The sequence below is a fragment of the Sminthopsis crassicaudata genome, chromosome 3, assembly GCF_048593235.1.
Source record: "Sminthopsis crassicaudata isolate SCR6 chromosome 3, ASM4859323v1, whole genome shotgun sequence".
NCBI lineage: Eukaryota > Metazoa > Chordata > Mammalia > Dasyuromorphia > Dasyuridae > Sminthopsis > Sminthopsis crassicaudata.
Window position 1 is genome coordinate 82798645 of NC_133619.1, and position 25859 is coordinate 82824503.

A 25859-nucleotide genomic window follows, 5' to 3' on the forward strand; every position below is an offset into this window, starting at 1 on the left:
ACCATTCTGTAGAGCAGTTTGGAACTATGCTTAAAAAGTTATCAAACTATACATATCCTTTGACCCAGCAGTGTAACTATTGGGTTTATATCCCAAAGAGAACTTAGAAGAAAAGGGACCCATATGTGCAAAAATGTTTGTGGCAGCCCTTTTTGTAGTGGCTAGAAACTGGAAATTGAATGGATGCCCATCAGTTGGGGAATGGCTGAATAAATGATGGTATTTGAATGTTATGGAATATTATTGTTTTGTAAGAAATGACCAGCAGGACCAATACAGAGAGGTTTGGAAAGACTTACATGGACTGATGCTGAGCGAAATGAGCAGAACCAGGAAATCATTGTGCATAGCAACAACAAGACTATATGATGATCAATTCTGATAAATGTGGCTCTTTTCAACAAGTTGATTCAGACCAGTTCCAATTGTTCAATAATGAAGAGAGCCATTTACACCCAGGAAGAGGGCTGTGGGAACTGAGTGTAGACCACAACATAGGATTTTCACATTCTGTTGTTTGCTTGCAGTTTTGTTTTCCTTCTTAGGTTTTTTTTTTTCTTTCTAGATCAGATTTTTCTTGTGCATCAAGATAACTATAGATATGTATACATATATTGGATTGAACATATATTTTAACATGTATTGGAATCCTGCCTTCTAGGGGAGGGTGTGGGGAGAAGGAGAGGAAAATTTGGAACAGAAGGTTTTGCAAAATTCAGTGTTGAAAAATTTACCCATGCAATAAAAATAAAATAAATAGATATAATAATATAATAAAAAGCTATAATAATAATAATAAAGAACGACTTGTTCTGTCCTCTCTAGTCTATCAGTCTAAGTGCTATAGTAGATAGGCAGCCTTCAAGTTAGGAGCACACACTTTCTGGTTATATAACCCTGATCATTTAACATCTCAATGTTCAAGGCAGTTTTCTAAATACATAATTATTACCTGTGCTTGTAAAAGGATTTTCCTCATCCAAGGTCATGTGAGTAGGGACTATTTCACTATATATATATATAAACAGTGCTTGGTATAGTTTTCTTGGCAAAGATATTAGAGTGATTTGCCATTTCCTTCTCCATCTAATTTTACAGATGAGGAAACTGAGGCAAACAGGATGATGTGTTTTGTGCAGGGGTCACAAAGCTAGTAAGAATCTAACGCCAAGTTTGAACTCAGAAAGGTGAATCTTCCTTACTATAGGCCCAGCATTCTATCTGCTGGGCCACCTTGCTTCCCCATGCTTGTAGACACTTAGTATTTGTTGATTGAATTTAACCTATCCAGTCCCTATCCCTTTCCAAGATAAATGTCGTCCTCTTTTCAGAGAAATCAGACACAAAATCTAATATCTTTGTTCTATCTACCACATTACTCCTATATTTTCTTCAGTTTTTTCTCCAATTTTGAGTAAAAAGGATACTTTTTGTTCTCAACTAACCTCACTAGCCTAGCTTATTTTGATCTTTCAGAGCTCTTGATGTGATTATTACTTTGCCATGTTTTGCTTTTGTTTTCATCCTCCATTACTTTCTACTACTTGAATTTGTGTTTTGCAAATCTAAGGTAGTATTGGGCTCCTTGAGCATCTAATCTATTTAGATAGTTTCTCCTTTTCTTCAACAGACTTTTTTTCTCTTTGGTTATTGAGAATTTTTTTTATTAAGAACTTTCCCTGCACCTTCTGCTCCATCTCAGCACAAATAAGAAGAATAGACAGAACTTGCTGGAGTTCTTGATATCAAGAAAAGTTTCCTTTCAGTTAAAATTGACCAAAAATAGATGGGATACTTTGGGAAGCGAGGAGAGAGCAGTATTTCATCATTACTAGAGATATGCAAGAAAAAGTTAAATTGTGTCTTCTTGGTTAGAGGTAATTTTTTTAAGATAGGTGTTGGATTTGGGGCAGGTAGGTAATGACATGGTGCACAGAGCACTGGACCTCAAGTTAGGAAATCACTTCCCAAAGTTCAAATCCCATGTCAGACATTTATTAGCTGTGTGACTCTTGGACAAGTCTCTTAACTTTTTTGCCTCAGTTTCCTCATCTGTAAAGTGAGCTGGAGAAGCAAAGCATTCTAGTTAAACTTTGCCAAGAAAACTTCAAAATAGGGTCCCAAAAAGTCAGACATGACTGACCAAAATGAGTTGGACTAGATGGTATCTTTGTTCCTTCCAATTCTTTTAAGAATCTCAATTCTATTTTTAAAAATGGGAGGCTTTGGGGAAGGGAGATTTTTCAAAATTTTAAAAAATATATTGTTATTTAAAAGAGAAGCAACTTTCTTTTAAATGTGGTCTTTTTCCATTAGAATTTCAGCTCCTTGAGGACAGGTATTTTTTTCTCATATTCTTAGTGCATAGCTTAGCACATAGTCAGTACTTAATAAATGCTTGCCAACTTCTCAATCAAAATTGACTTAAATGAAATGTTGTTTTTTCCCCCCAAATTATTATCAAATAAATAAAAATTTGCACAGCTAAAGTACAATTGAGATAATTTTGCAACTGGTATAGAATATCGAGGTGCTTTGTTTTTTAATTGTTTCCTTTGAATTTGTCAATGAATGTTACTTTGTATACATACATGTTGAAATGTTACCTATCACTTCAAAGATCTTCAAAATAGAAATCACTCCAATTCCCATGTATGTGTAGGAATGCACTTTTTTTAAAAGTACCTGCTATGTCCTCAGCCTCAATACTTTTAAAATGGATCTTGCATATTATTTTCCAAATAAAGAGATAATAGACCTATAGGCAGGATGTTTCTATTCTCCTGAGGTTGTCAGAGAGGTAGACTTTTCAAGCAAGAGATCCTGTAGATCAGCAGAGAGCATCCCCTACCTAACACCCTAAACTTGAAAGAGTAAGAATTCCACATCCTCTCTATCCCCTAACCCCAAAGTTAGGAAGAAAAGGTTCTAGGAGGGAGAAAGCACTATTCTTTCATCCTCATACAGGTATCTTTCAAACAAATTTCCAGTGATGAAAAGCTGCCTCCAATTTCGTCAGTGCAAACAAAGGTCACAATAGTAATCGTAGTAGTAGAAGTGTGATAGTAGTAGAACTAGTGTAGTAGTATAGTAGGAGTAGTAATAGTAATATTAGTAGTACTAATGTAGTAGAATAGTAGTAGTAGTGTAATAATATAGTATAGTAGTAGAAGTAGAAGAAAATAGTAATAAAGAATCTAAATTCTTATTGAATCACACTACCATTGTGATAGGTTTTAATACCTAATCTGGTACTCTGAGAAATCTGCAGGGGTCGACTTTTCTTAGGGATTTGGGACAGAAAACAACAGGAGTCCCCAGAACTTTGTGTTTGTCTATAATTCGCTGACAGTTGTTGTTTTTTTTTTCCTTACAGAAAACAGGTACAATCCAAAGAGCATGCATTGCAAAAAGAAAAGAAAACCCATGAAGTGAGTAAAATGAGTGACCATTTTTATTCAAACTTTAGATATCAATTAGTCCAACCACCTGATTTTACAGATGAGGAAAACCAAGTTAGGTATATACTAAGTAATTTGCCTGATTAGGTAATGAGTAGCAGAAATAGATTTTGAACTCAGATCTTCTCAGCTCCAAATCATCTAGTCTTTACTACCATGTTGCTTTTTGAAGGACTATGCTTTCTCTAAATTGGGGAGGGGGGCAGTGAAAATGTGATTACAACTCAGGTGGTCTCTGAAGGGAGAATCTGAAGATGAAACTTAGCATCTATGATTTTCTTTATTTTTAATTATATTTTCAATTAATAGTATTCATTTTCTCTTGTTTTCACCTCCCCAGGTCCCAATGTCAGGAGGAGGGAGTGGGGAGAAAGAAAAATAAAACCCTTGCATCACAAATGTAGAAGCAAGCAAAACAAATTTCCACATTGGTTCTGTCTAAAAATATGTCTTCCCAGCTTTGGGGATAAAAACTCACTATTTGACAAAAACTGTTGGGAAAATTGGAGACTAGTATGGCAGAAATTAGGCACTGACTCACATCTAACACCATATACCAAGATAAAGTCAAAAAGGATTCAGGATTTAGACATAAAGAGTAAGATTATAAGCAAATTAGAAAAAAAAAAAAAGGGATAGGAATTTGTGGCCAAAGAAAACCTGGAGTTCATTATTGATCATAAAATAGATATTTTTGATTATATTAAGTTACAAAGTTTTTGTACTAACAAAACTACTATAGACAAGATTAGAAGGGAAGCAATAATCTGGGAAAACATTTTTACATTCAAAGGTTCTAATAAAGGTCTCATTTCTAAAATAGAGAGAATTGACTCAACTTTATAAAAACTCAAGCCATTCTCCAGTTGAAAAATGATCAAAGGATATGAACAATTTTCAAATAAAGAAATTAAAACTATTTCTAGTCATATGAAAAGATGCCCTAAATTACTATTAATCAGAGAAATGCAAATTAAGACAACTCTGAGGTACCACTACACACCACCAAGATTAGCTAAGATGACAGGAAAAGATAATGATGAATGTTGGAGGGGATGTGGGAAAATTGGGACACTGATACATTGTTGGTGGAATTGTGAATGTATCCAGCCATTCTGGAGAGCGATTTGGAACTCTGCCCAACAGGCTATCAAACTGTGCATACCCTTTGATCCAGCAGTGTCTTTACTGGGCCTGTATCCCAAAGAGATCATAAAGGAGGGAAAGGAACCCATGTGTACAAAAAATGTTTGTGATAGCCCTCTTTGTAGTGGCAAGAAACTGGAAACTGAGTGAGTGGATGCCCATCAGCTGGAGAATGACTGAATAAACTGTGGTATATGAATATGGAATATTATTGTTCTGTAAGAAATGACCAGCAGGATGATTTCAGAAAGGTCTGGAGAGACTTTATATGAACTGATGCTGAGTGAAATGAGCAGAACCAGGAGATCATTGTACATGGCAACAAGAAGATTATATGATGATCAACTCTGATGGATGTGGCTCTCTTCAACAATGAGATGATTCAGGCCAGTTTCCAAAGGTCTTGTGATGAAGAGAGCCATCTACATCCAGAGAAAATCTGTAGGAACTGAATGTGGTTCACAACATAGCATTTTCACTCTTTGTTGTTTGCTCACATTTTATTTTCTTTCTCATTTTTTTCTTTTTAGTTTTATTTTTCTTGTGCAGCATCATAATGTATAAATATGTATGCATATATTGAATTTAACATACATTTTTACCATGTTTAACATATATTGGATTACTTCCCATCTAGAAGATAGAGTGGGGAAAGGGAGGGGGAAATTGGAACACAAGGTTTTTTTTAACAAGAGTTAATACTGAAAAAATTATCCAGGCATATTTTTTGAAAATAAAAAGCTTTGAAAAAAATTAAAATAATATATATCTTATTCTACATATTGATTCCATCACCTCTCTATTATGAGATGAGTAATATCTTTTCATCACTTTGGCCTTGCCAAAGTAGAAAGCAGTAGGCTACAATCATAGTTTAGGAAAGTTTCTGATTCTTGAAAAGTTACTTTGTTTTTAAATGAATTTGTTATTATGTAATTTGTATGCCTGATTCTGTTCACTTTACTCTGTATTAGTTCATATAATTCTTCCTGAGTTTCTCTGAAACCTTCCCTTATGTCATTTTTTTTGACATTCCACTACAGACAAATTCCATAAATTTGTCTGTACTTTTCTATCTTGGGCACTAATTTTTATTTTTATTTTTTATTTTTAAAATAATAATAGCTTTTTATTTTTCAAAATACATGCCAAAATAGTTTTCAACATTCAGCCTTGCAAAACTTTGTGTTCCACATTTTTCTCCCTACCTCCTCAACTCCTCCCTCCCCTAAACAACAAGTAATTCAATATAGGTTACATGTGGCACACTGATTTTTAAAAGGTAAACCATTTCACATAGAAGATATTTTAAAACTCTCTTAGATTCTTATTGAAGAAGGAACCTTTCTTGCTTTTCTTAAAGGAGGTAAACAGAGATTGAAAGGGAAAGGAAGGAGGACTTGCAAAAATTGTAGAATTCTGAGCCCTTACCTGACCTTGTCATTTCACAATCCAGGACACAAAAAAGATCTCTCCTGGATTTACCTACTCTCGAAGTGATGAAGAAATTTCAGTTATATTGGGAGATGAGTTGTTTGAAAGGCCAAAAAAGCCTAAAGAAGATCGTATGCTCAGACTTTTACTGCCCAGGTAATGCCTTTGACAACTTTCTAAGGAGGGGAGGGAAGGTCAGCGAAAGACATTTGAAGCTGGTTTTACCACACTCTCCCCATGAAATAAACTCTATAATCTAGCTTTATTGCTCTTTTATGGTAAAGAGGATCCTGTCTTAGCGTTCTAACAAGCATATAGGAGTTAACCAGTTGTCCAGAAGTGAGTTAGTCCACATGCTGATTATCCATTTTCTGAAATACCTCTCACGTATTACTATGTGTGTCATAAAATTTTCTTCTCTTTGGCACTGGTCCTGGAGAGTAAAGGCTCATTCAGGTCATAGAAGTCATGTGATCTGAGGAAGAGGATGATAATAGAAAAAAAGGGACAATTTGGAGCCCAATTACCATGTCCCTGGAATTTCAAGGGAAGCTCCAGATTCATACTCTATAGAATATCTCTAGAATGGCAACTTCTGCTACAAACATATATATCTATGTATGTTTATATAAAATATATGTGCTAGTAAGACAAATGAATTTTACAACAACCTGAATTTAATTGGTAAGAATTGATAGAGAAGAATTCAATTTCTGGGAGCAAAACTTGGATTAATATTTCAATTATGATACATAAAGATACAATAGGTCAACTTATGTTCTAGGATTTTCAAATCTGTGTGTAACAAAACAGAAAAAAATATAAAGTCTAAGGAAAACAAAAAGAAACATTTGTAAAAATAAGTAAATAAATAAATAAAGCAGCTATACTATAGTGGATAAAGTTCTGGGCTTGAAATTGAGAAAACTTCCATCTAAATCCAGCCTCAGACATACTATGTGATTTGAACAAGTCATTTTAACTTCTAATTGTATCAATTTCCCCATCTGTAAAATTGGGAATAACAGGTTTTTTGTGATTATATTGTAAAAGAGCTCAAGCCAATACCTGGCACATAATAAGTGCTATGTAATCCTTATCCCTTTTCCTAAAAAAGAATTAGTGTAAAACAAGGGATAGATGTGGAATGGCATCAAGCAGGAAACTGGGAATATAATAACAGTACAGGTTTCTAGGATGTTTTGCAAATTATATTGCACTTTTCTCAGAAATAACCCTAAAATATATGGGGAGTAAGAATTGCTAGTTTCTTTTATAGAGTATGTTTCTGAAAGTGTCTTAAAACTTTCAGAATTAAGTGATTTTCCCATTTAAGAACTGGAGCTTGAGCAGATATCTTTTCAATCAATCAATAAGCCTTTATTAATTATCCCCTGACTGCATATACAGCTCTCCTTCATCTCCTTACTTCATTGTTACCTGCTGAGGCTATCTTGATGTTACATCAGTTGAGGTACATATACATTTAGTATTGATATTACTTCATTGTCTATGGTACCTTTTGGCTGATACTTTTCAAAATGTCCCTCCTCACCAGTGCTTTGCTTCTAACTACCCCCTACCTCAATTTTCCCTCTCTTCTATTAGCCCCCTTCTTTTCTTACCTATTTCCCCTTCTATATAATCCTTCCTTCTATATAACCCCTCCCTTTTCTTTTTCTTTTCTACTCTTTTTTAATGTAGTAAGATAAAATTTTATACCCTGCTAAGTGAAGTGTGTATTATTCCCTCTTTGAGCCAAATCTGATGAGATTGGGCTTCAAACAATGCTCATCCCCTTCCTTTCTTTTTCTTTTCTTTAATAGGTCTTACGTGCCTCTTCATGTGATCTAATTTATTCCATTTTATCACCCCTTTCCTCTACTCCCAGTACAATCCTTTTTCCGCCTCTAGATATGTTTTTATATCATTACATCAAAATCATTTTATACCTACATCTTATGTTTATTTATTATCTATAACTGCTCTAATTAGAGATACATAAGATGTAGGTATAAAATAATAATATTAGAGCAGTTATAGATAATAAATAAACATAAGATGTAGGTATAAAATAATAATAATATTAGAGCAGTTATAGATAATAAATAAACATAAGATGTAGGTATAAAATAATAATAATATTAGAGCAGTTATAGATAATAAATAAACATAAGATGTAGGTATAAAATAATAATAATATTAGAGCAGTTATAGATAATAAATAAACATAAGATGTAGGTATAAAATAATAATAATATTAGAGCAGTTATAGATAATAAATAAACATAAGATGTAGGTATAAAATAATAATAATATTAGAGCAGTTATAGATAATAAATAAACATAAGATGTAGGTATAAAATAATAATATTAGAGTAGTTATAGATAATAAATAAACATAAGATGTAGGTATAAAATGATTTTGATGTAATGATATAAAAACATATCTAGAGGCGGAAAAAGGATTGTACTGGGAGTAGAGGAAAGGGGTGATAAAATGGAATAAATTAGATCACATGAAGAGGCGCGTAAGACCTATTAAAGAAAAAACCCTTTTTATGCTTTTTTTGAGTCTTGCACTTGAAGATTGAATTTTCTGTTTAATTCTGATATTTTCAGCAGAAATGCTTGAAAGTCCCCTATTTCATTGAATATTCTTCTTTTCTGCTGAAAGATTATGTTCAATTTTTCTGGGTAGTTGATTCTTGGCTATAGTCTCACCTCCTTTGCCTTATGGAATACCGTGTTCCAGGCCCTCCAGACTTTTAATACAGAAGCTTCTAAATCCTACATAATCTAAATCCTGTGGTTCCTTAATACTTGAATTGTTTCTGGCAAGTTAAAGTTTTTTTTTTTTTTTTTTGATCTTATAATTCTAGAATTTAACTAAAATATTTCTTGTAGTTTTCCTTGTGGTGGGATTTCTTTTAGGTGGTGATTGGTGGATTATTTCAGTGACTATTTTGCCTTTTGGTTCTAGGATATCAGGACAGTTTTCTTTGATGATTTCTTGAAAGGTGCTATCTAGATTCTTTTTTTGATCAAATCTTTCTTGCACAATAATTTTTAAATGAACTCTTCTGAATCTATTTTCCAAGTCAGTTGTTTTTCCAATGAAGTAGTTTACATTTTCCTCTGTTTTTTTCATTCTTTTTAGTTTGTTTGACTGACTCTGGAGTCATTGCCTTTCATTTGCCCAATTCTAGTTTTTAATGTGTGATGTTTTTAAATTAGCTTTTGTACCTCCTTTTCCACTTGGTTAATTCTCCTTTCAAAAATGTTGTTTTCATCAATGGATATTTTTTGCATTTGGCCAATTGTGTTTTTTAAAGAATTGCTTTTTTCAATCAATTTTTGTTTTTCCTTTTCCAAACTGTTGACTCTCTCACATACTTCTCATTTCTTTTCCCAATTTTTCTTCTTCTTCTCATTTGACTTTTAAAATCCTTCTTGAACTTTTTCAAGAAGGCTCTTTGGGATTGAGAGCAATACATATCCCCTTTTGATGTTTCACATATAGGCATTTTGTCCTTTTCTAAATTGGTGTTTTGATGTTCCCTATCACCATTGTAGCTTTCTATGGTCAAGGTTCTTTTTTGTTTGTTGCTCAATTATTTTTGCCTATGTCATGGCTTTTTAAAGTCAACTTCTTTAGCTTAGAGCACAAGGGTCATTGTTCTAAGCTTCTTTGTATGGCTTTAAGCTTTAGGGCATTTTTGAATTTTGGCTTTGAGCACTTTAAAGCCTCTGGTGTTTGGTGACTTGTTCACAGCACCAGGGTAGCCTGATTTGTGGCCTCTTGTGGTCGCCTCTTGTGGTCACCTCTTGTGGTCACCTCTTGTGGCCTGGTGGCAATTTGCCTTCTGGATTGGGATTGAAGGCTCCATCACTGATGTGCTATACTATTGTCCTATTGAGCTAGGACTAAGAGGTTTTGGCAGCTGATCTGTGCTATGGGTGAGACCCTTCTGCAGACTTGCCCAGAAAACTATCTGTCCTAAGCCATCTCCCCTTTCACCCAAGAGAAACTGACCTTTCCTGAAATCTTTTTAAAGATATCTTAAGTTTTAAAATTGTTCATTCCATCTCTTTATAGGTTCTGTCACTCCAAAATCTATTTAGAGGTTTCATTTCATCATCCAGTTTGAAATGTCTACTAGGCAGTTGGTTGTTTAGAACTTGATCATAACACAGAAATTGATTAGACATAGCTTTGGGAATTACCTTCATTTAAATGAAAATTAAGCCTAGAAGTGTAAAGAGAAAAGAGGAGAGGACTCAAATGGATGATCCTTGAGATACATTGGCATTTAATGGATACAGACAACATGGGTGATGATCCAGAAAAGGAGACTGGAAAGAGTGGTCACACAGGTAAGAGGAGAACCAAGAGAATGGGAAAAACAAGAAGTTTCAATAGATGAGGATTGAAAAGAGACCATTAAATCTGATAAAGTATCATTAATAACTTTGAAGAGGTAAGGTCAAAGCCTGCTAATTTTAGAAGAGAATGAGAGAAATGTAAGTAGAAACAAGTCTAGATAACTTTTTCAGAGTTTTCTTGAGAAAAGGAGGAGAAATATAGGGTAATAGCTTGTGGAGATAGTAGTATCAAGTATAGACTTTTTTTTAAGATTAGAAGAAACTTAGAGATGGCTATAATGGGGCCAATGTGAAAAAGACAGGTGGGGGTGGAATCATGAGTACTTGTAGAGGGTTTGACTTTGGCAAAGAGAAGGGCCTACTCTTCAGGAACAAATGAAAAAGTATTTGCTAGGTACAATGTCCCAAGCACTGTGCTGAATGCTTGGGGATACAAATACAAAAGCAAAAATGGTCTCTGCCCACAAGAAGCTTAAAGTCTCATGGTGACTGACAATATATAAACATGAGAAAGGTATACTTTGATCTAGAAAATTTATGAGAATGATGTTTGGAACCATAGGGGAGTATATTGACATTCTCTAGCTACAATAGAAGAATTGATTTGATTATGATTTATGGCTCCAGAACTAGAGGAGAAGAGGGAAAGATTACAAGTGCTGAAATAAAGCACTTGGTGAAATTGGAAGAAGATGGCCTCCAAATGGAAAGTAATAAGCATAGTAGCAAAGGCTTTCCTGAACTAATGATCTGAGAGAGGCAGTCCTCTCACCAGTCTCCAGGGCAGAAGTTCCTCAAGAGCAGCAACGTAAGTGAAAGAAGTATTTTGAGCATCCTAGAAATGACATAAGCATCCTGGCCAGATTTTTCCTGAAATAGTAGTTATGGAGGAAGCGGCCAACAACCAAGTCTCAGAAGCAAGGCCTTTGGCAAGGTCATGGAAGAGATAGCTGAAGACAAGGCAGGAGAGAAGAGACTGGAGCAAAGGAGAAAACAGGGATGATATCAAGGGATCTGAGAAGATAGAAGGAGTTCCCTGTGAATGGTCACCGTTTTCTTGAGAAAGTAAGGGGCAAAGTCTTTGGTTGAGAGGATAGAAGAAAACTTGTATTAGAAGTTTGAAGAGAGAAGAGAAGATTTGGAACAGCCACTATGATAAGCCTCTTGTTTTCTTTTCAATGGTCTCCTATAATTCTATGGTAGTTGGGGGGAAATGGGCAATATAATAAAGTAGAGGCAATAACCATCCCAACTCTGTCTCACAGTACAGCTTTAGCCAGTTGAGGTCAGTGGCAATTCCTCATAGCCCAATTGCTAATTATTTTCTTCTTAGGACCTGAATACTGAATGAAATGTGAGTATTGAATATGTAGATCATTCAAAGAATCTGACTTTCTCATTTGTTTCTTCTTCATTTCTTTATCCTGTCACCATTATATCCTGCACTCCTATCTTTTCTTAACCTGTATTTTGTTCAATACTCTTATCAGGAATTGGGTATAATTATCTATAGATTAGTATTGTCTTTTAAAATAGACTCTGGTAATATGCCTATCACAAATTCAATTATCCATAATGCTATTTCTGGACAGTTCCACAACATATAGACAATATGACAACCTAGACTTCTGACCTTCAGAATACACCTCTTGGACCATTTTTTAATCCTACCCATCTCTTGACTATGAATTCAGGTCTTAATGACCTCCCCATCCCAATGTATTTCTGGCCTATGTCCCAATTTTCAGCAATAGTTCTAACTCCAAACCCTCTAACCAGCTCCATGTTTCACCATTTTTTCATTAATCCAAGTTCATAACAAATTTTTGGTACATTCCCATTTCTTTCTAGTCAAAAGGGTCCCATACCATCCATTTCTTTCTGAGTGAGCTGAACAAGAATACCAGACAGTCGTGGCTAACCAACCTATTCCTCTAGGGTACTCCTCTCAAGCATGATGAACTGAAGGCATGACAAATACTCACCAAGGCTGCCCTCAAGATAACTTTGCCAACTCAGCCAGTTCCTCTCTAATATCTCTGATTGGGCGTGAAATGGTAAGCTATATGAGTGAGAGAACCATCTCTGCTTTGCAGGACAGATGTCATTATTGACTTAGAAAATCAGATCGCAGAGCTAACCACGGTGATAGAACAAATGAGCAGGGATCATCAAACTTCTCAGAAATTGGTGAGCTGCCTTTTAGTTTTATTTGGTCAACTTTTTTCAATGGGAACATCAGGGCCACAGTTCAAACCTACTCCAGGAAGAACTTTTCTATCTGTTGGTTATAAGGGGGACTCTAGTTTTACTCAGCTATTTGGTAGTTTTGTGAATGTCTAGGTCACCAATGGAAATACTATAAGACTATCCTCATTTTCCCTTCTCCTTTGATCCTTCCTATTTAAAATGGGTCAAAGGAGATGTGAAGTACATTCTGAGGACTTTGTGATGTCCACTGATGCTTAATCATGTCTGGAGTAGGCAGCTCACATTTCCTGGGACCTTTAGCCTTGAGTTAAATCTGTAGAGAGGAGGGAGGATCCATTTACTTCTTCCAAAATTTTCCCATATGATGGAGTTGTCTATCCTAGTCAGATTAACCAATTTTCTTTTAAGTCAGTTGATCCAATAAATTAATGAGTTTCACTGGCTGTTCTGATGACAGCTCAGCCAGTTTGTGATACTTATGGAAAACCATCACCTTCTATTACCATCACCTACTATCAAAGTGTTGTGCTGCCCCATCATTATTCTGTTTGACCAAATGTGTTTTATTACATCTGAGTAAGTTTAGGATTGTCAGAAAATTGCCTTCATAATTAAAGATCAGGGATATGGATACCATCCAAAGTTCATGTGCTGTAGAAGGTAAATGTAAAGGGGATGTGAAAAGGGGAATTTTCTGTGGGCTAGAAGCTCCACACAAGTGATAGAACATGAGGTGGGTCTTGAAGGAGGACTGTACTTATTGTTAAATCCTTACCTGTCTTTCTAGCTTACAGAAGAAATGGAAAACCGGTACAATGATCTCCAAAAAGAATTTGAAAATAGCAAGAGGTAACAGCTGCTTGAAGGGAGGGGGAAAGTGAGGAGAGGAGCATGTCAGTCTGTCTAAAGATAATGGGGTAGTTGAGCTTGGAATTCTTTGAAGAGAGCATGTTCTGATTTCTCTGTGCTACAATCATTCTGATGCCAAAAGATGCTAGGCTGCACTGGGACTTTCTCATCCAATAGCTTCTTTCATTCCCCAGGAATTAAGTCCTTATTTTTAATATCAGTGTGATTATTTTTGTCTTTCATAAAAAGCCTGAGAGACAAAAGGTCTAGTGAATAGATATGGCTTAGAATCAAAGAAATCTGAATTCTAATTCTTTCTGTAATAAGTGTTAGCTGTATGACCAGAAGCAAGCCATTTACCTTCTCTCCAATGTCTAATGATCACTTAAAGAAATGTTGCTAATTTGTATCAGTGGAAGGAATCTCCACAAGAGCAATTCCTAAAAACCAAATTGCAAGTTGAAACCAAAAATAATGAGGAAAGAGAGTAAAACAATCAAGTACTTATAGAGGAATCAAATTCCAGCTCAGGTACTTAACTGTGTGACTATGGGTGATTTATCTAACTTCTTGGAGTCTTTTTTTTTCTCCTAGAAACTGGATATAGACAGTTGTGTGATCCATTAAGTCAGTTCACCCTGTTTATCTGTTTCCTCATCTGTAAAATGAACTGGAGAAGGAAATGGCAAACCTTTTTCTTTACAAAGAAAAGCCTAACATGATCATGAAAAATTGGACACAACTAAAAAATGAAGAAAAGTGGGTGTAAAAACATTTTCACTACCTCATGGGGTTTTTGGGAGAAAGATGTTTGGTACATCTTAAAGCACTAAGAAAATGAATTCAAGAAACTGATAGCTCCCTAACATCTTTAGGGATCAAACTCTTCTCATTTGGTTCTTCACAACTAAGCACTAATATCCCTTTCCATTGTTATACATCGCTTCCTTTTCACACACTCAATGGTACAGTCAAGTGGACCTTCCTCCCATTCCTCATGTGCAATAGTCCATATCCTGTCTGCCATACTGAAGGGTCATCCTACCTTACCTGTGTCTCTTGGAATCCTTGATTTCCTTAAAAATTCAATTCAAGCATTGGCTTCCAGATAAGTCCAGCCAACTGCTAGGACTTTCCTCTCTGCCCTGCCCCCCTCCACTAATTACTTAGGCAATATCTATTTGGTATAATGGTATACAATTACATCTGTATGCATTAGCCTTTCCCAATGGAATGTGAACTCCTTGGGAGAAGTACCTTCTGCTTTTGTACCACTAAACACCATTCCCGGCAAACAGCAAATTGCTTATTGGTTGATTGTGATGTATATTTTGCTTTTGTGATTCTTTCTCTAAAACAGCTGTTAAGCTTTTCTGTAGTTTGTCCTACTTTACTTCCATTCTCCCTTCTCTCCCTTGTTCTGTAGCGCTATCTGCTAGTTAGGAAACATTAATAAGAACAGCAGTTAGTGCAGATAGGGAGACATAGAGAGAAAAGAGGAACAGAAAGACTGAACTGAAAAGTCTCTGAGTCAATAACTACACACTCAACAGTCAGCGTAGCTTCAAGAAAAAGACATTTCTGAGCCCATGCTTTTTTCTTTTGTTTTTAGCTGCTGCTATCTAGAATAGGAGTCTCTAAAGTAGGGTCACTAGATTCCCATGGCTCCATGGCATGACCACAAGAAGTTTACAATCACTGAACCAGAGGTCAGGAAGATGGGTCATACCTGTCCACTCCAGGATTGTCAATGGAGATTTGTCTTCCACACAAGCATGACACCCTTTATACCCACTATTGCCCAACACTCAGTACCCTTTCTATGCCTGTGCAATCTCCTGATCTTTTTCTTTTGGTACCAGGCATGGGCTTCTCAGGGAAGTTATAATATAATCATAGCACCAACACTAGTACCTCTGGTTTTCATAAAACTTCTGTCCTCAACATAGCCACATCTCCCTTTTTTCCCTTTTCCCCCATCTCCCATTACCTTGTAGATGCACAGTACTGTGTAAATATTAAACTATTCTGCTTAGTTCACTTTTTGTCAGTTCATATAACTCTTCTCAAGTTTTTCTAAAGTTATGCTGCTCATCATCTCAAATAACAGTAGTATTTCATCACAGTTATTCACCACAACTTATTTAGCCCCTATTGATGGGCATCCCATCAATTTCCAATTCTTTGTCACCCCAAAAAGGATTTCTATAAATATTTTTGTACATATGGCTCCTCTTCCTTTTATTTTGATCTCTTTGGGATATATCTTTTAGGTAGTAGTTATTATTGGTTAAAGGGTATGTTAATAACTCTCTTTTCATAATTTTCTTACATTGCCCTCATTCTTTCCCCCAATTTTTCTCTCTTGCTTTTATTTAATTTTAATACCATTTTTGATCTTTTAAAATCTCTTTCTTTAGCTTTTTCTAAGAATTCTTGTTGGACTTGTGTCCAATCTTCATTTTTCATTAAGATTTTGATTGTTTTCATAATATAATCTTCTGAGTCTGTGTCTTGACCTGCCCTATCACCAATTTATGGTTATTATTATTTGTTATTGTTTACTCATTGTTCTAGCCTACTTCTTGAATTTCAACTTTGTTAGAATTGGATTCTGCTTAGTTCTGGGTGGAGGTGGGAGTGGGGAAGAGTTGGCACTGTCTCAAAATTGAGATTTTTGTCACCTTGCTGTTTGAGCTCTGTTGTATTTGAGAGCATTGTCATCCTTCTAGCTACCCAGATTTGTAAGCTCTCAGGTCTTTCTCTATACTTACTCATCCTTTGCATCCAATTAGTTGTCTAATCTTTCTACTTTCCTACATCATCTTTTGTCTATACATATAGCTACCATCCTAATTCGGTCTCTTATCACTTCTCCCCTGGTCTTTTGTAATAGCCTCCTAATTGGTCTTTCTCCCTCCAGCTCCTGTCTTCTCTAATCCTCCACAAAGCTGCTAAAATGATTTTCCAAAAATTCAGATCTATGTCAACTCTCCTACTCAGCAAACTCCAATGGCTTTCTTTTGTCACTAGAACCAAGCATGATTTCATTTTTATTTCTACACTTCTTAAATTCTATTTTTGTGTAAATTTTATAACATAAATAACTACTACGGTCATTGTAATTGTTGTTCAGTCATTTTCAATTGTGTCTGACTCTTCCTGATTCTTTTTGGGGGGGTTTTCTTGACAAAGATACTGGAGTATTTTTCTCCATTTCTTTCTCCAGCTTATTTTGCAGATGAGGAAATCGAAACATTCAGCGTTAAGTGATTTGCCTAAGGTCACAAAGCTAGTATCTGAAACCAAATTTGAAATCAGGTCTTCCTGATTCCAGACCCATGCACTCTATTTACTGTGCCATCTATACACTAAATTTTGAGACCCTTTGTCTAGAAAATTGCCAACATTATGGATTATAAAGAAAGCTCTCAGGAAAGTGGAGGAACTACTAGATCTGAGGCTGACCATGAATTACTAAGCAAAAGATTTATCAGCGACTGCCTCATCTGATATGTTTAACATAGCTGACCTTTCAAAGTGTCAGATTTTCTCAGTAACAAAGTATAGATATGTACAAAAGGCCTTTGGAGAACATTCTAAGATTAGCTACCCTTCTGACCCTCTGTTAGGGTTAGTTTTAGAATTAGGGTTAGGGTCAAATTTTAGTTGGGGTGTAGCCTTATCAGGATGCCTATGGCTCCCTGTGACTGCTATATCTTTCTAGCTTTGGTGGGTGAAAAAATAGCTTTATTCAGACATTCTTTTATTGATGACTATTTCTCCTGTGGTGACTACACAGAGAACTCAAGGAGACTCATCTTGTAGCAATGACTGCTTTGGAGGAAAGGTATAAAGCAGCCCTGAAGATGGAGAAGAACTCTGCACAAGGAAAGCTAGGTACAGCTACAATCTGGGTAGAATGTTCTATAAGAAAGCTCCTGGAGCATGGCAAGGAACACAGATTAATTGGAAAGCATCTGCCAAGTTTCTCTTCTCTTCTTCATAAAGTTTGGAAGAGAATGACTAAAAGAAAGGAAATCTATTTATCAACATTTATACCAAGACAGGAAATGAGAAACTCACAATTCAAATCCCAGCTGAGTTACTGTGGACATAAGAATCTCTTCCCTACATTACCCTCAGAGCTATTGTGATGAGCAATTAAATAAATAAATAAATAGATCTATGTGTATCAGAGTACTTTGGAAAAGGAAAAGGCCCTATACCTATGTGAGGTGCTATTCTTATTATTATTCACCCTGCAATGGGTGAATAACAACCACTCAACAAGTATTTATTAAGCGCCTAGTATGATCAGGGCACTCTGCTATGTACTGGGAATATAAAGAAAGCTCCCTGAGCCCTAAAAAAAAGTCTTTGATGGAGAGAAGACATTTAAGGTTACTTTAACCTGGCATTTCAAGTAAACCTTAGCTCTTCCAAGTTCTGAGAACCCAAACCAAAGTTCTATAGGGAGGAGTGTAAGGCCCCTTTTGTCATATTATATTGACTCATGATAAGGACTGGGTGAAGTTTGATTAGGAGTAATATAGGATGTTCCACAAAGTCTTAGTGATGTTTTCAGCTGTTTTTAAACTGTATATTGGTGTGGCCTATGTCTTTTGAATGGAATAATGATGACAGTTTTATTTTCTCTTGTCTAGAAAGTATGGTGAAGGAGTATAAGTATTTGAAGAATATGTTCCGAATGTACCAGGTGAGATCTAGTTACTTTGAACTATTTTCAAGCATAAGGGAAGCTGGATCACCAATTGCAGACTTCATTTCCTAGCAGATAATCTATGGTGGAACAATCAAAATAGATTAGTAGATGGAAAGTAACTCCTGGGGATATAGAGCAGCAAGGAAATGGAGTAGAGATATTTACCCCAGCAAAGAGGAGAGACTGGTGTAGAGCTTTGAATTAATTTGCATGGAACTATTCAGTGCTGGCTGCTCAGCTCATAGTGTTAATGGTCTGATGGGACTGCTTAGTGATTCTCCCAGACTTATTCTTTATTTTCAGTTTTTTGGATTGTTGTTGCTGGGGGTTTTTTGTTGTTTGTTTTTTAAAGATGAATGCCTATAGAAACAGGGAAGTATGTTTCCTTATGCAGAAGAAGCAAGCTGAACAGATTAAAGTGTCAGTGTTGATTCTTTTAAAAAAAATTAATTGGGTATTTGTTTTCTAATGATTTAATCTAATAATGTTTTCTAAAGATCTAATCTGATCATTCATTTATTCAATGCCTATAAGCTCCTGGAATAGGGAGGAAAAGAAATTGAGCTAATATATTTGTTATATGTATATGTGTGTGCATGTATTTATGTTTGTGTATTTGTGTGTAGGTGTCGATATGTATAGGAAAGAGAGAAAGGGAGAGAGAGAGAAAAAGGGGGGGAGAGAGAGAAGGAGGGAGCACATTTTTAAGATCATAGTTGACTTGTCCAAGAGAATTTATGATTTGTGGGTGCTCCACAGGCCTACCTTCCTTGACCCACAAAGATGTCCTTATTAGGAGCAGAAAGACTCCTGAGAGGTAAGCTTATGGCAAGGGCATGAAGGGATTCAGAGCAAAGTCTATGAGCTGGCATCATGTCTAAAGTCTCCTCAGGTCCAAGAAGTAGTCATGAAGAACTGTGGGTCTTCCTTGTTTTCAAAGTACCTTTCTCATTTCCACATTGAAGGAAGAAGTACATGTGCTATTTAGTATTCCATTTTATAGATGAGGAAACTGATGTTCACAAAGGTGAAATGTTTGCAAAAGAGAACACTACTTGGACAGACACCATGAACTCTGCATCTCCCTCTTCCATTTTAATACAAGCATGTGATTTCTAAATAATTTTTAAAGTCTTTTCCGAATTTGTGGCCAAAGAAGAACTAAAGTTTATTATTGAACACATAATTTTGATTATGTTAAGTTAAAAAGTATTTTTTAACAAACAAAACCAGTGCAGACAAGATTAGAAGGGAAGCAATAAACTGGGAAAACATTTTTACATTCAAGGGTTCTAATAAAGGTCTCATTTCTAAAATATAGAGAGAATTGACTCAAATTTGTAAGAATTCAAGCTATACTCCGATTGATAGTCAAAGGTTATAAACAATTTTCAGACCAAGAAATGGAAACCATTTCTAGTCATATAAGAAGGTGTTCTAAATCACTATTGATCAGAGAAATGCAAATTAAGACAACTCTGAGGTACCACTACACACCTCTCAGATTGGCTAAGATGACAGGAAAAGATAGTGATGAGTGTTGGAGGGGATATGAGGAAACTGGGACACTGATACATTGTTAGTGGAGTTGTGAATTGATTCAACTATTCTGAAGGATAATTTGGAACTATGCCCAAAAGGCTATCAAAATGTGCATACCCTTTCATCTAGTAGAATTTGTACTAGGCTTATATCCTAAAGAGATCATAAAGAAGGGAAAAGGAAGGACCCACATGTGCAAAAGTGTTTGTGGCAGCTCTTTTTGTAGTGGCAAGATGGATGGAAACTGATGGATGCCCATCAACTGAAGAATGGCTGAATAAGTTATAGTATATGAATGTCATGAAATGCTATTGTTCTATAATAAGCGATTAGCAGGATGATTTCAGAAAAGCTTGGAGACAATTACATGATGATGTTTAAAATGATGATTAAAATGAGCAGAATCAAGAGAACATTGTACATGATTTAAGATTATATCATGATCAATTCTATAAGCGTGTCTCTTTCCAACAATGAAATGATTGATGCCAGTTCCAATGACCTTGTGATAAAGAGAGCCATCTACACCCAGAAAGGACTGTGGGAACTGAGTGTGGTTCACAACATAGCATTTTCACTCTCTTTGTTGTGGTTTGCTTGCATTTTATTTTTCTTTTTTTCCCTTTCTGATCTGATTTTTCTTGTGTAGCAAGATAATCACATAAATATGTATGTATATATTGTATTTAACATATATTTTACCATGTTTAACATATATTGGGTTACTTGCCATCTAAGGGCGGGGGTGGAGAAAAGGGAGAAATTTGGAACACAAGGGTAGATGTTGAAAAATTATCCATGCATATGTTTTGAAAATAAAAAGCTTTAATTTTAAAAAGTCTCTTCTTTCCCTTCTCCTGGGAATTCTTAATTTGTAAGACCATGATATCCATAGATGTTATGGCCCTCTGTGTCATCCTAGGACAGTATCTCAGATGAAATGGAGGAGAAGTGGTCAAGGCGGAAGATAGAATGGGAGAAGAGTGAGAAAATGGAGCGAGAAAAAATCCTCTTACAGCAAAGTAAGTAGGGAATCTTGAAATGTTTCAGGAAGGTGGATGACCTAGGTTTATTGAAAGGAAATAATACAAATGGAAAGATTGGAATGGAAGAACTATGGTCTTCTAAGCAGCTACTTATACATTCATTTAATGCACTTGTCAAAATCACAGCATGCGCAATTAGTTTCCATTTTATTTTTTAGAACAATAATATAATCCAGATGTTTGTAACTTCATTTTTACTATGATAATATTTTTAACATAAAAATATTTGTAGATTCCCCCACATCATAGTAACTGTACATAAGTATCTATATTGTAAAAATGCATGGATAAACCTTTAGTTTAACCCAGGCTACCAGTTCTTATGGAGTATTTTCTTTTTTCCTCTTTGTATCTTTTCAATCATAGATGTACTTTTTGAGATTGCATCTATACACATAAATTTTATTCTCTGATTCTCCACAGAATATAGATTAACAAAGAAGTTTGAGGTGGATGTAGAGGAAGAAAAGAGAAAAATAGAGGAACTCCATATCCAAGAATGTGAAAAGTTCAATAAGGAAAGAGAGGTAATTCCTCCCCAGATGAATGAATAATCATAGATTTACTATAAGTTTTCAAAGGCAAGAAATAATTTTATGTGCCTTGAAATGATTTGGGGATGTTATATTTAATTGCTACTTGTTTTTTGGAGGCAACTCAAATTAGATAAATCCAAGGGGCCAAGGTATTTGGTTTACAATCAATAATATTACATAACACTTTCCAGTTTGCAAAGTTTTATAAATATTATTTTATTTCATGCTCCATCATTGCATTGATTCTGGTTTTATATGAACTATTCTACTGAATATGCCAAGTTTAAATTATATTTAAACAGATATATTCACCAAAGGGCACAGAATCCTCTTTCCAAAGACAGTATTGATACCTTAATTTTTTTAAAGTCCATATTTTATATAAAACAAATGGCTTTGTAACAATCAGTGACCTGATGAGTTAGTTCTTACAACTTCTACAATTTTTCAGTTTAGTACTTAGATGCTAATTCTATTCTATGTTCTTTTTCCCCTCCTTCCTCCCTCTCTCCCTTCCTCCCTTCTTTTCTTCTTTTTTTCCTTCCTTTATTCCTCCCTACATGCTTTCTTTTCTTTCTCTGTCATTTTTCTTTATTCCCTCCCCCTTCCTTCTTACTCTCATCCTAAATCTCTCTTTCCCCCCATTCTCCCTTCCTTCTTCTCCAGTCATCCCTCATTTCCCTTTCCTCCTCTCTTCTCTCTCTTTTTCATATTAGATTGGGAGGAGGGGGGATGGATTGAAGGTGGTTCTCTTGGTTTTGTTTTAATTTTTACCTTTATAAATGTAACATACTTTCCTCTCTGTTTCCCATGTTTGAGTTAATCTTGGTGGAGCATAGGATCACAGAATTGGAAACATCTTAGCACAATCTCCCTCCCATCTTAGAGATGAGGAAGCTGAGATTGATGGAGCTTATTAAATGACACAAGTGAGATCACAGAGCTAGAATTTGAATCCACATCCTTTGATGGCAAAATATAATGCTGCACCATGATGTTAGATCTGAAATAGAAATTACATAAGATTCATCTTCAATATACTCTTGCTTTCAGGCATTCATAAAACAACATGAAGTTGATGTATTGAATTTAGAACAGCTGCAGAAATCAAAGGAGGTAAGAAGTTGAGGTGTTTTTTTTTTCCTTTGGGATTGCTGGTATACAATTAAGCAAAATGAAAATGGGAACCAAAGGAGATTGACTCTATAATGCCTTTCCTCAAAGAATCTAAGCCAATGGACCAGAGCTGAGCTTTCTAGGTATTTTAGAACTTGTTGCCCAACAAAGGCTTTAGTGTCCTTTCAGAACCACAACTATTATGTATGTTAGTTATACGTCAACCTAATGTATGAATTTTTAAATATTTTTTATTATAACTTTTTATTAACAGAAATATGCCTGGGTAATTTTTTACAACATTAGTATCTTGCACTCACTTCTCTAATGTAGGAATGTTATAGAACAGTTTGATTGAAGCTTGTTTTCCAGTTCCACTAAGGTTCCAATAAAGTCATATGCCTTATTTTTTTTCCACAATAGTATTTTATTTTTTCAACTACAGGTAAAAATAGTTTTCAACATGAGTTTTTGTAAGATTTTGAGTGCCAATTGATCACCACTGAGCTTTCTGGATATTTTAGAACTTGTTGCCCAACAAAACCTTTAGTGTCCTTTCACAACCACAAACCACAACTATTATGTATGTTAGTTATCAGTCAACCTAATGTATGAATTTTATAGAACAGGTTGACTAAAGCTTGTTTTTCCAGTTCCACTAAGGTTCCAATAAAGTGTTGTGCTTTATTTTTTTTTCCACAGTAGTATTTTATTTTTTCAACTACAGGTAAAAATAGTTTTCAACATGAGTTTTTGTAAGATTTTGAGTGCCAATTGATCACCACTGAGCTTTCTGGTTATTTTAGAACTTGTTGCCCAACAAAACCTTTAGTGTCCTTTCAGAACTACAAACCACAACTATTATGTATGTTAGTTATCAGTCAACCTAATGTATAAATTTTATAGAACAGGTTGACTAAAGCTTGTTTTTCAGTTCCCCTAAATGTCCAATAAAGTGTTGTGCTTTATTTTTTTCCACAATATTATTTTATTTTTTCAATTACATCTAAAAATAGTTTTAAAACACTCATTTTTGTAAGATTTTAAATTCCAAGTTCTCTCTTCATCTCTTAGCTTCCCTCTCCCCAGACAACAAGCAATCTTATGTAGTTTATATATGTACAGTCATTTTCAACATGTTTTCCATATTAGTCAGAACAAAAGGGGAAAACCATGATCCCTGCTGAAGTTCTCTTTATATTTCACAGAGCTGAAAGGGACCTCAGAAATCTTCCAAATCTTTCACTTTTAGATAACAAAACTGATGCCAATGATCAAGCAATTTACCAATGGTCCTATTTACACATTAGTAGCAAAGCTAGGATTTAAATCCAAGACACCAATTCCAAAATCCAGCATCCTTTCTACTATACTGACACTGCTTCAAAATTTTAATTTGCACTGCAAAGTATGGCTGACGCATTAATTTCTCAAGCAGTTCTGAGGTTTCTTTACCAATTATGTGATTTTAAAGTTTGTCACCAAGTACTTGAAAATCAAGTGATAACATTTTATTTAAATTTTTTTTACCAGTGTAATTCACCATGATTATCTGTTTATTTGGGGGCGGGTGGGTGTGATCTCTATGAAGATTGACAAAATGACAATTCCTAGAAGTATTAAAGAATTGTTCATGATAACAAGCACATAAGATAACTTGTATTCAGCAGCTCCTTCTGCTGAAAATACATTTTGAACATAAGCTAGTCCTTGAAGACTGACCATGAGTCTTTGATTGAAAGGCATGTGGACACCTGTTGAGACATAGACACTTAGGAATATATAGTTCACTTAGAGATCTCAGGAAAACAAGAACAACAAGGCAATAAAAGGGTTAAGTTGAAGTACATGGAATTACAATAAATTTAGTCTATTACTGGACTAAAAGTTTGTTCATGAGGTCAGGAAATGTCTTCTATATATTCATTTTCCCCAACCCTAGCATAATGCTTTGTAAACAGTAGGTGGTCAATAATTGCACTTGGAATTGATTTCAAACTCTTTCTCCTAATAAAGGTCATAGAGGAAGAACTGCAGGCACAGTCTCTTGTTTTAGAATCACTAAACACATCACTGTACCAAAGTCAAGTGGAACTGCAGAAAGAGGTGAGTTCCATTGTAGATAAGAGGATAGCAGGTGAATAAAGCATGAGAGACTGATATATGGAAAGAACTTTAGACCGGCTAGTCTAACCCGTTTAATCCAATAACATTTATAGTACAGTAGGCTGCCTCCATTAATGTGCTATGACTGTCTATTAATCTTCTTGCCTAGAGAGGGAAGGGATAGTCATTTTTTAAAATGCCTTTCAGAAAAACCATGCAATTAACCTGGAGCAGATCCTTCAGCAAAAGCTTGTTGAAGTTGAGGAAAAGTACAAATATATGGTACAGAACCTGACAGATGAAAATTTAGAACTGAGGTATGTAGCCATTCTTTTGAAGAATGGGAACACTGGGGTTAGGGATGGGATGGGTAGGCTTTTGGTAAGACAGTGAGAGAATGGGGGGAGATGAGCAGGGGAGCTTACCTACAATTGTTCTAGAATTTGTCTTTTGAAAAAAGAGAAAATTAAGCTCCCCAAAGCACATGTCTTTCCTATTCCTGCTAACTCTTTTTTAAATGTTGTCCTTAACTTGCCTTGCTATTACTTAACCTTCCACCAATTGTGGATTCCTCCCTTGTCTTCTTCCCTCACCTTTGCACACTTCTTTCCTTAATTCTTTATAGATTTTGGAGAGTGCAATACCCTTCATGGTATATATTAGTGTTGCCTACTTAACCCATTCCAGATGTGAGTAGGTTTTCAGAACTATGAGCCCTCCACCCCCCTTCTAATGTTTGTGTCTAATCTTCCTCTTTACTTCATTTGCATAACCTAATTACTATTTTTAACTTAACTCGGCCCAATCTTTCTATTTGAGCTATTCTATTGCTATTGTCAGTCTTAAACAAGTGGTACATTTCCCAAGTTAAAGGAAAAAAAAAACACAAAAACATAATTTGTCCATGTTAAGTTCTTTGAAATTGAAATCGATCTTTGATATTGGTTCTTTTGTTAAATTTTCTATTGAGTTTGGGTTTGTTTTAGAAAGTCCTGAAAATCTGCAAGTTCACTAAATGTCCAATTTTTTCTCATTCCATATTATGAATAATTTTGCTAGCGATGATATTTCTGACCATAAACCTAGTTCTTTTGATTGCTGGTAGATATGATTCCATGACCTACATTCTTTTATTGTGGATGCTGATAAGTCCTATACAATTCTAATTGTAGCTTCAGCATATTTGGCTTGTTTTTTTTTTCCTTGTTTCTTGCAAAATTTTCTATATGATCTGGGGGTTTTGAAATTTGACAAGGATATTTCTATGTGTTTACCACAAAAGATCTCTTTGAATTTCCTT

The 25859-nt window shown here is 35.2% G+C and overlaps 1 protein-coding gene across 10 annotated transcripts in view; it reads left to right on the forward strand.

Annotated features, from left to right (window-relative positions):
* FLACC1 (flagellum associated containing coiled-coil domains 1) overlaps positions 1 to 25859 on the forward strand; it is a 52809-nt gene that overhangs the window by 11704 nt on the left and 15246 nt on the right. For all 10 annotated transcript variants that reach the window (XM_074299063.1, XM_074299058.1, XM_074299064.1 and 7 more), the window contains 11 exons: positions 3377 to 3431; positions 6064 to 6197; positions 12524 to 12617; positions 13426 to 13487; positions 17290 to 17387; positions 18155 to 18207; positions 20678 to 20777; positions 21225 to 21328; positions 22391 to 22453; positions 24470 to 24559; positions 24767 to 24876. In XM_074299063.1, the coding sequence (XP_074155164.1) occupies positions 3377 to 3431; positions 6064 to 6197; positions 12524 to 12617; positions 13426 to 13487; positions 17290 to 17387; positions 18155 to 18207; positions 20678 to 20777; positions 21225 to 21328; positions 22391 to 22453; positions 24470 to 24559; positions 24767 to 24876 (963 nt within the window). The remainder of the gene's footprint in view (positions 1 to 3376; positions 3432 to 6063; positions 6198 to 12523; positions 12618 to 13425; positions 13488 to 17289; positions 17388 to 18154; positions 18208 to 20677; positions 20778 to 21224; positions 21329 to 22390; positions 22454 to 24469; positions 24560 to 24766; positions 24877 to 25859) is intronic.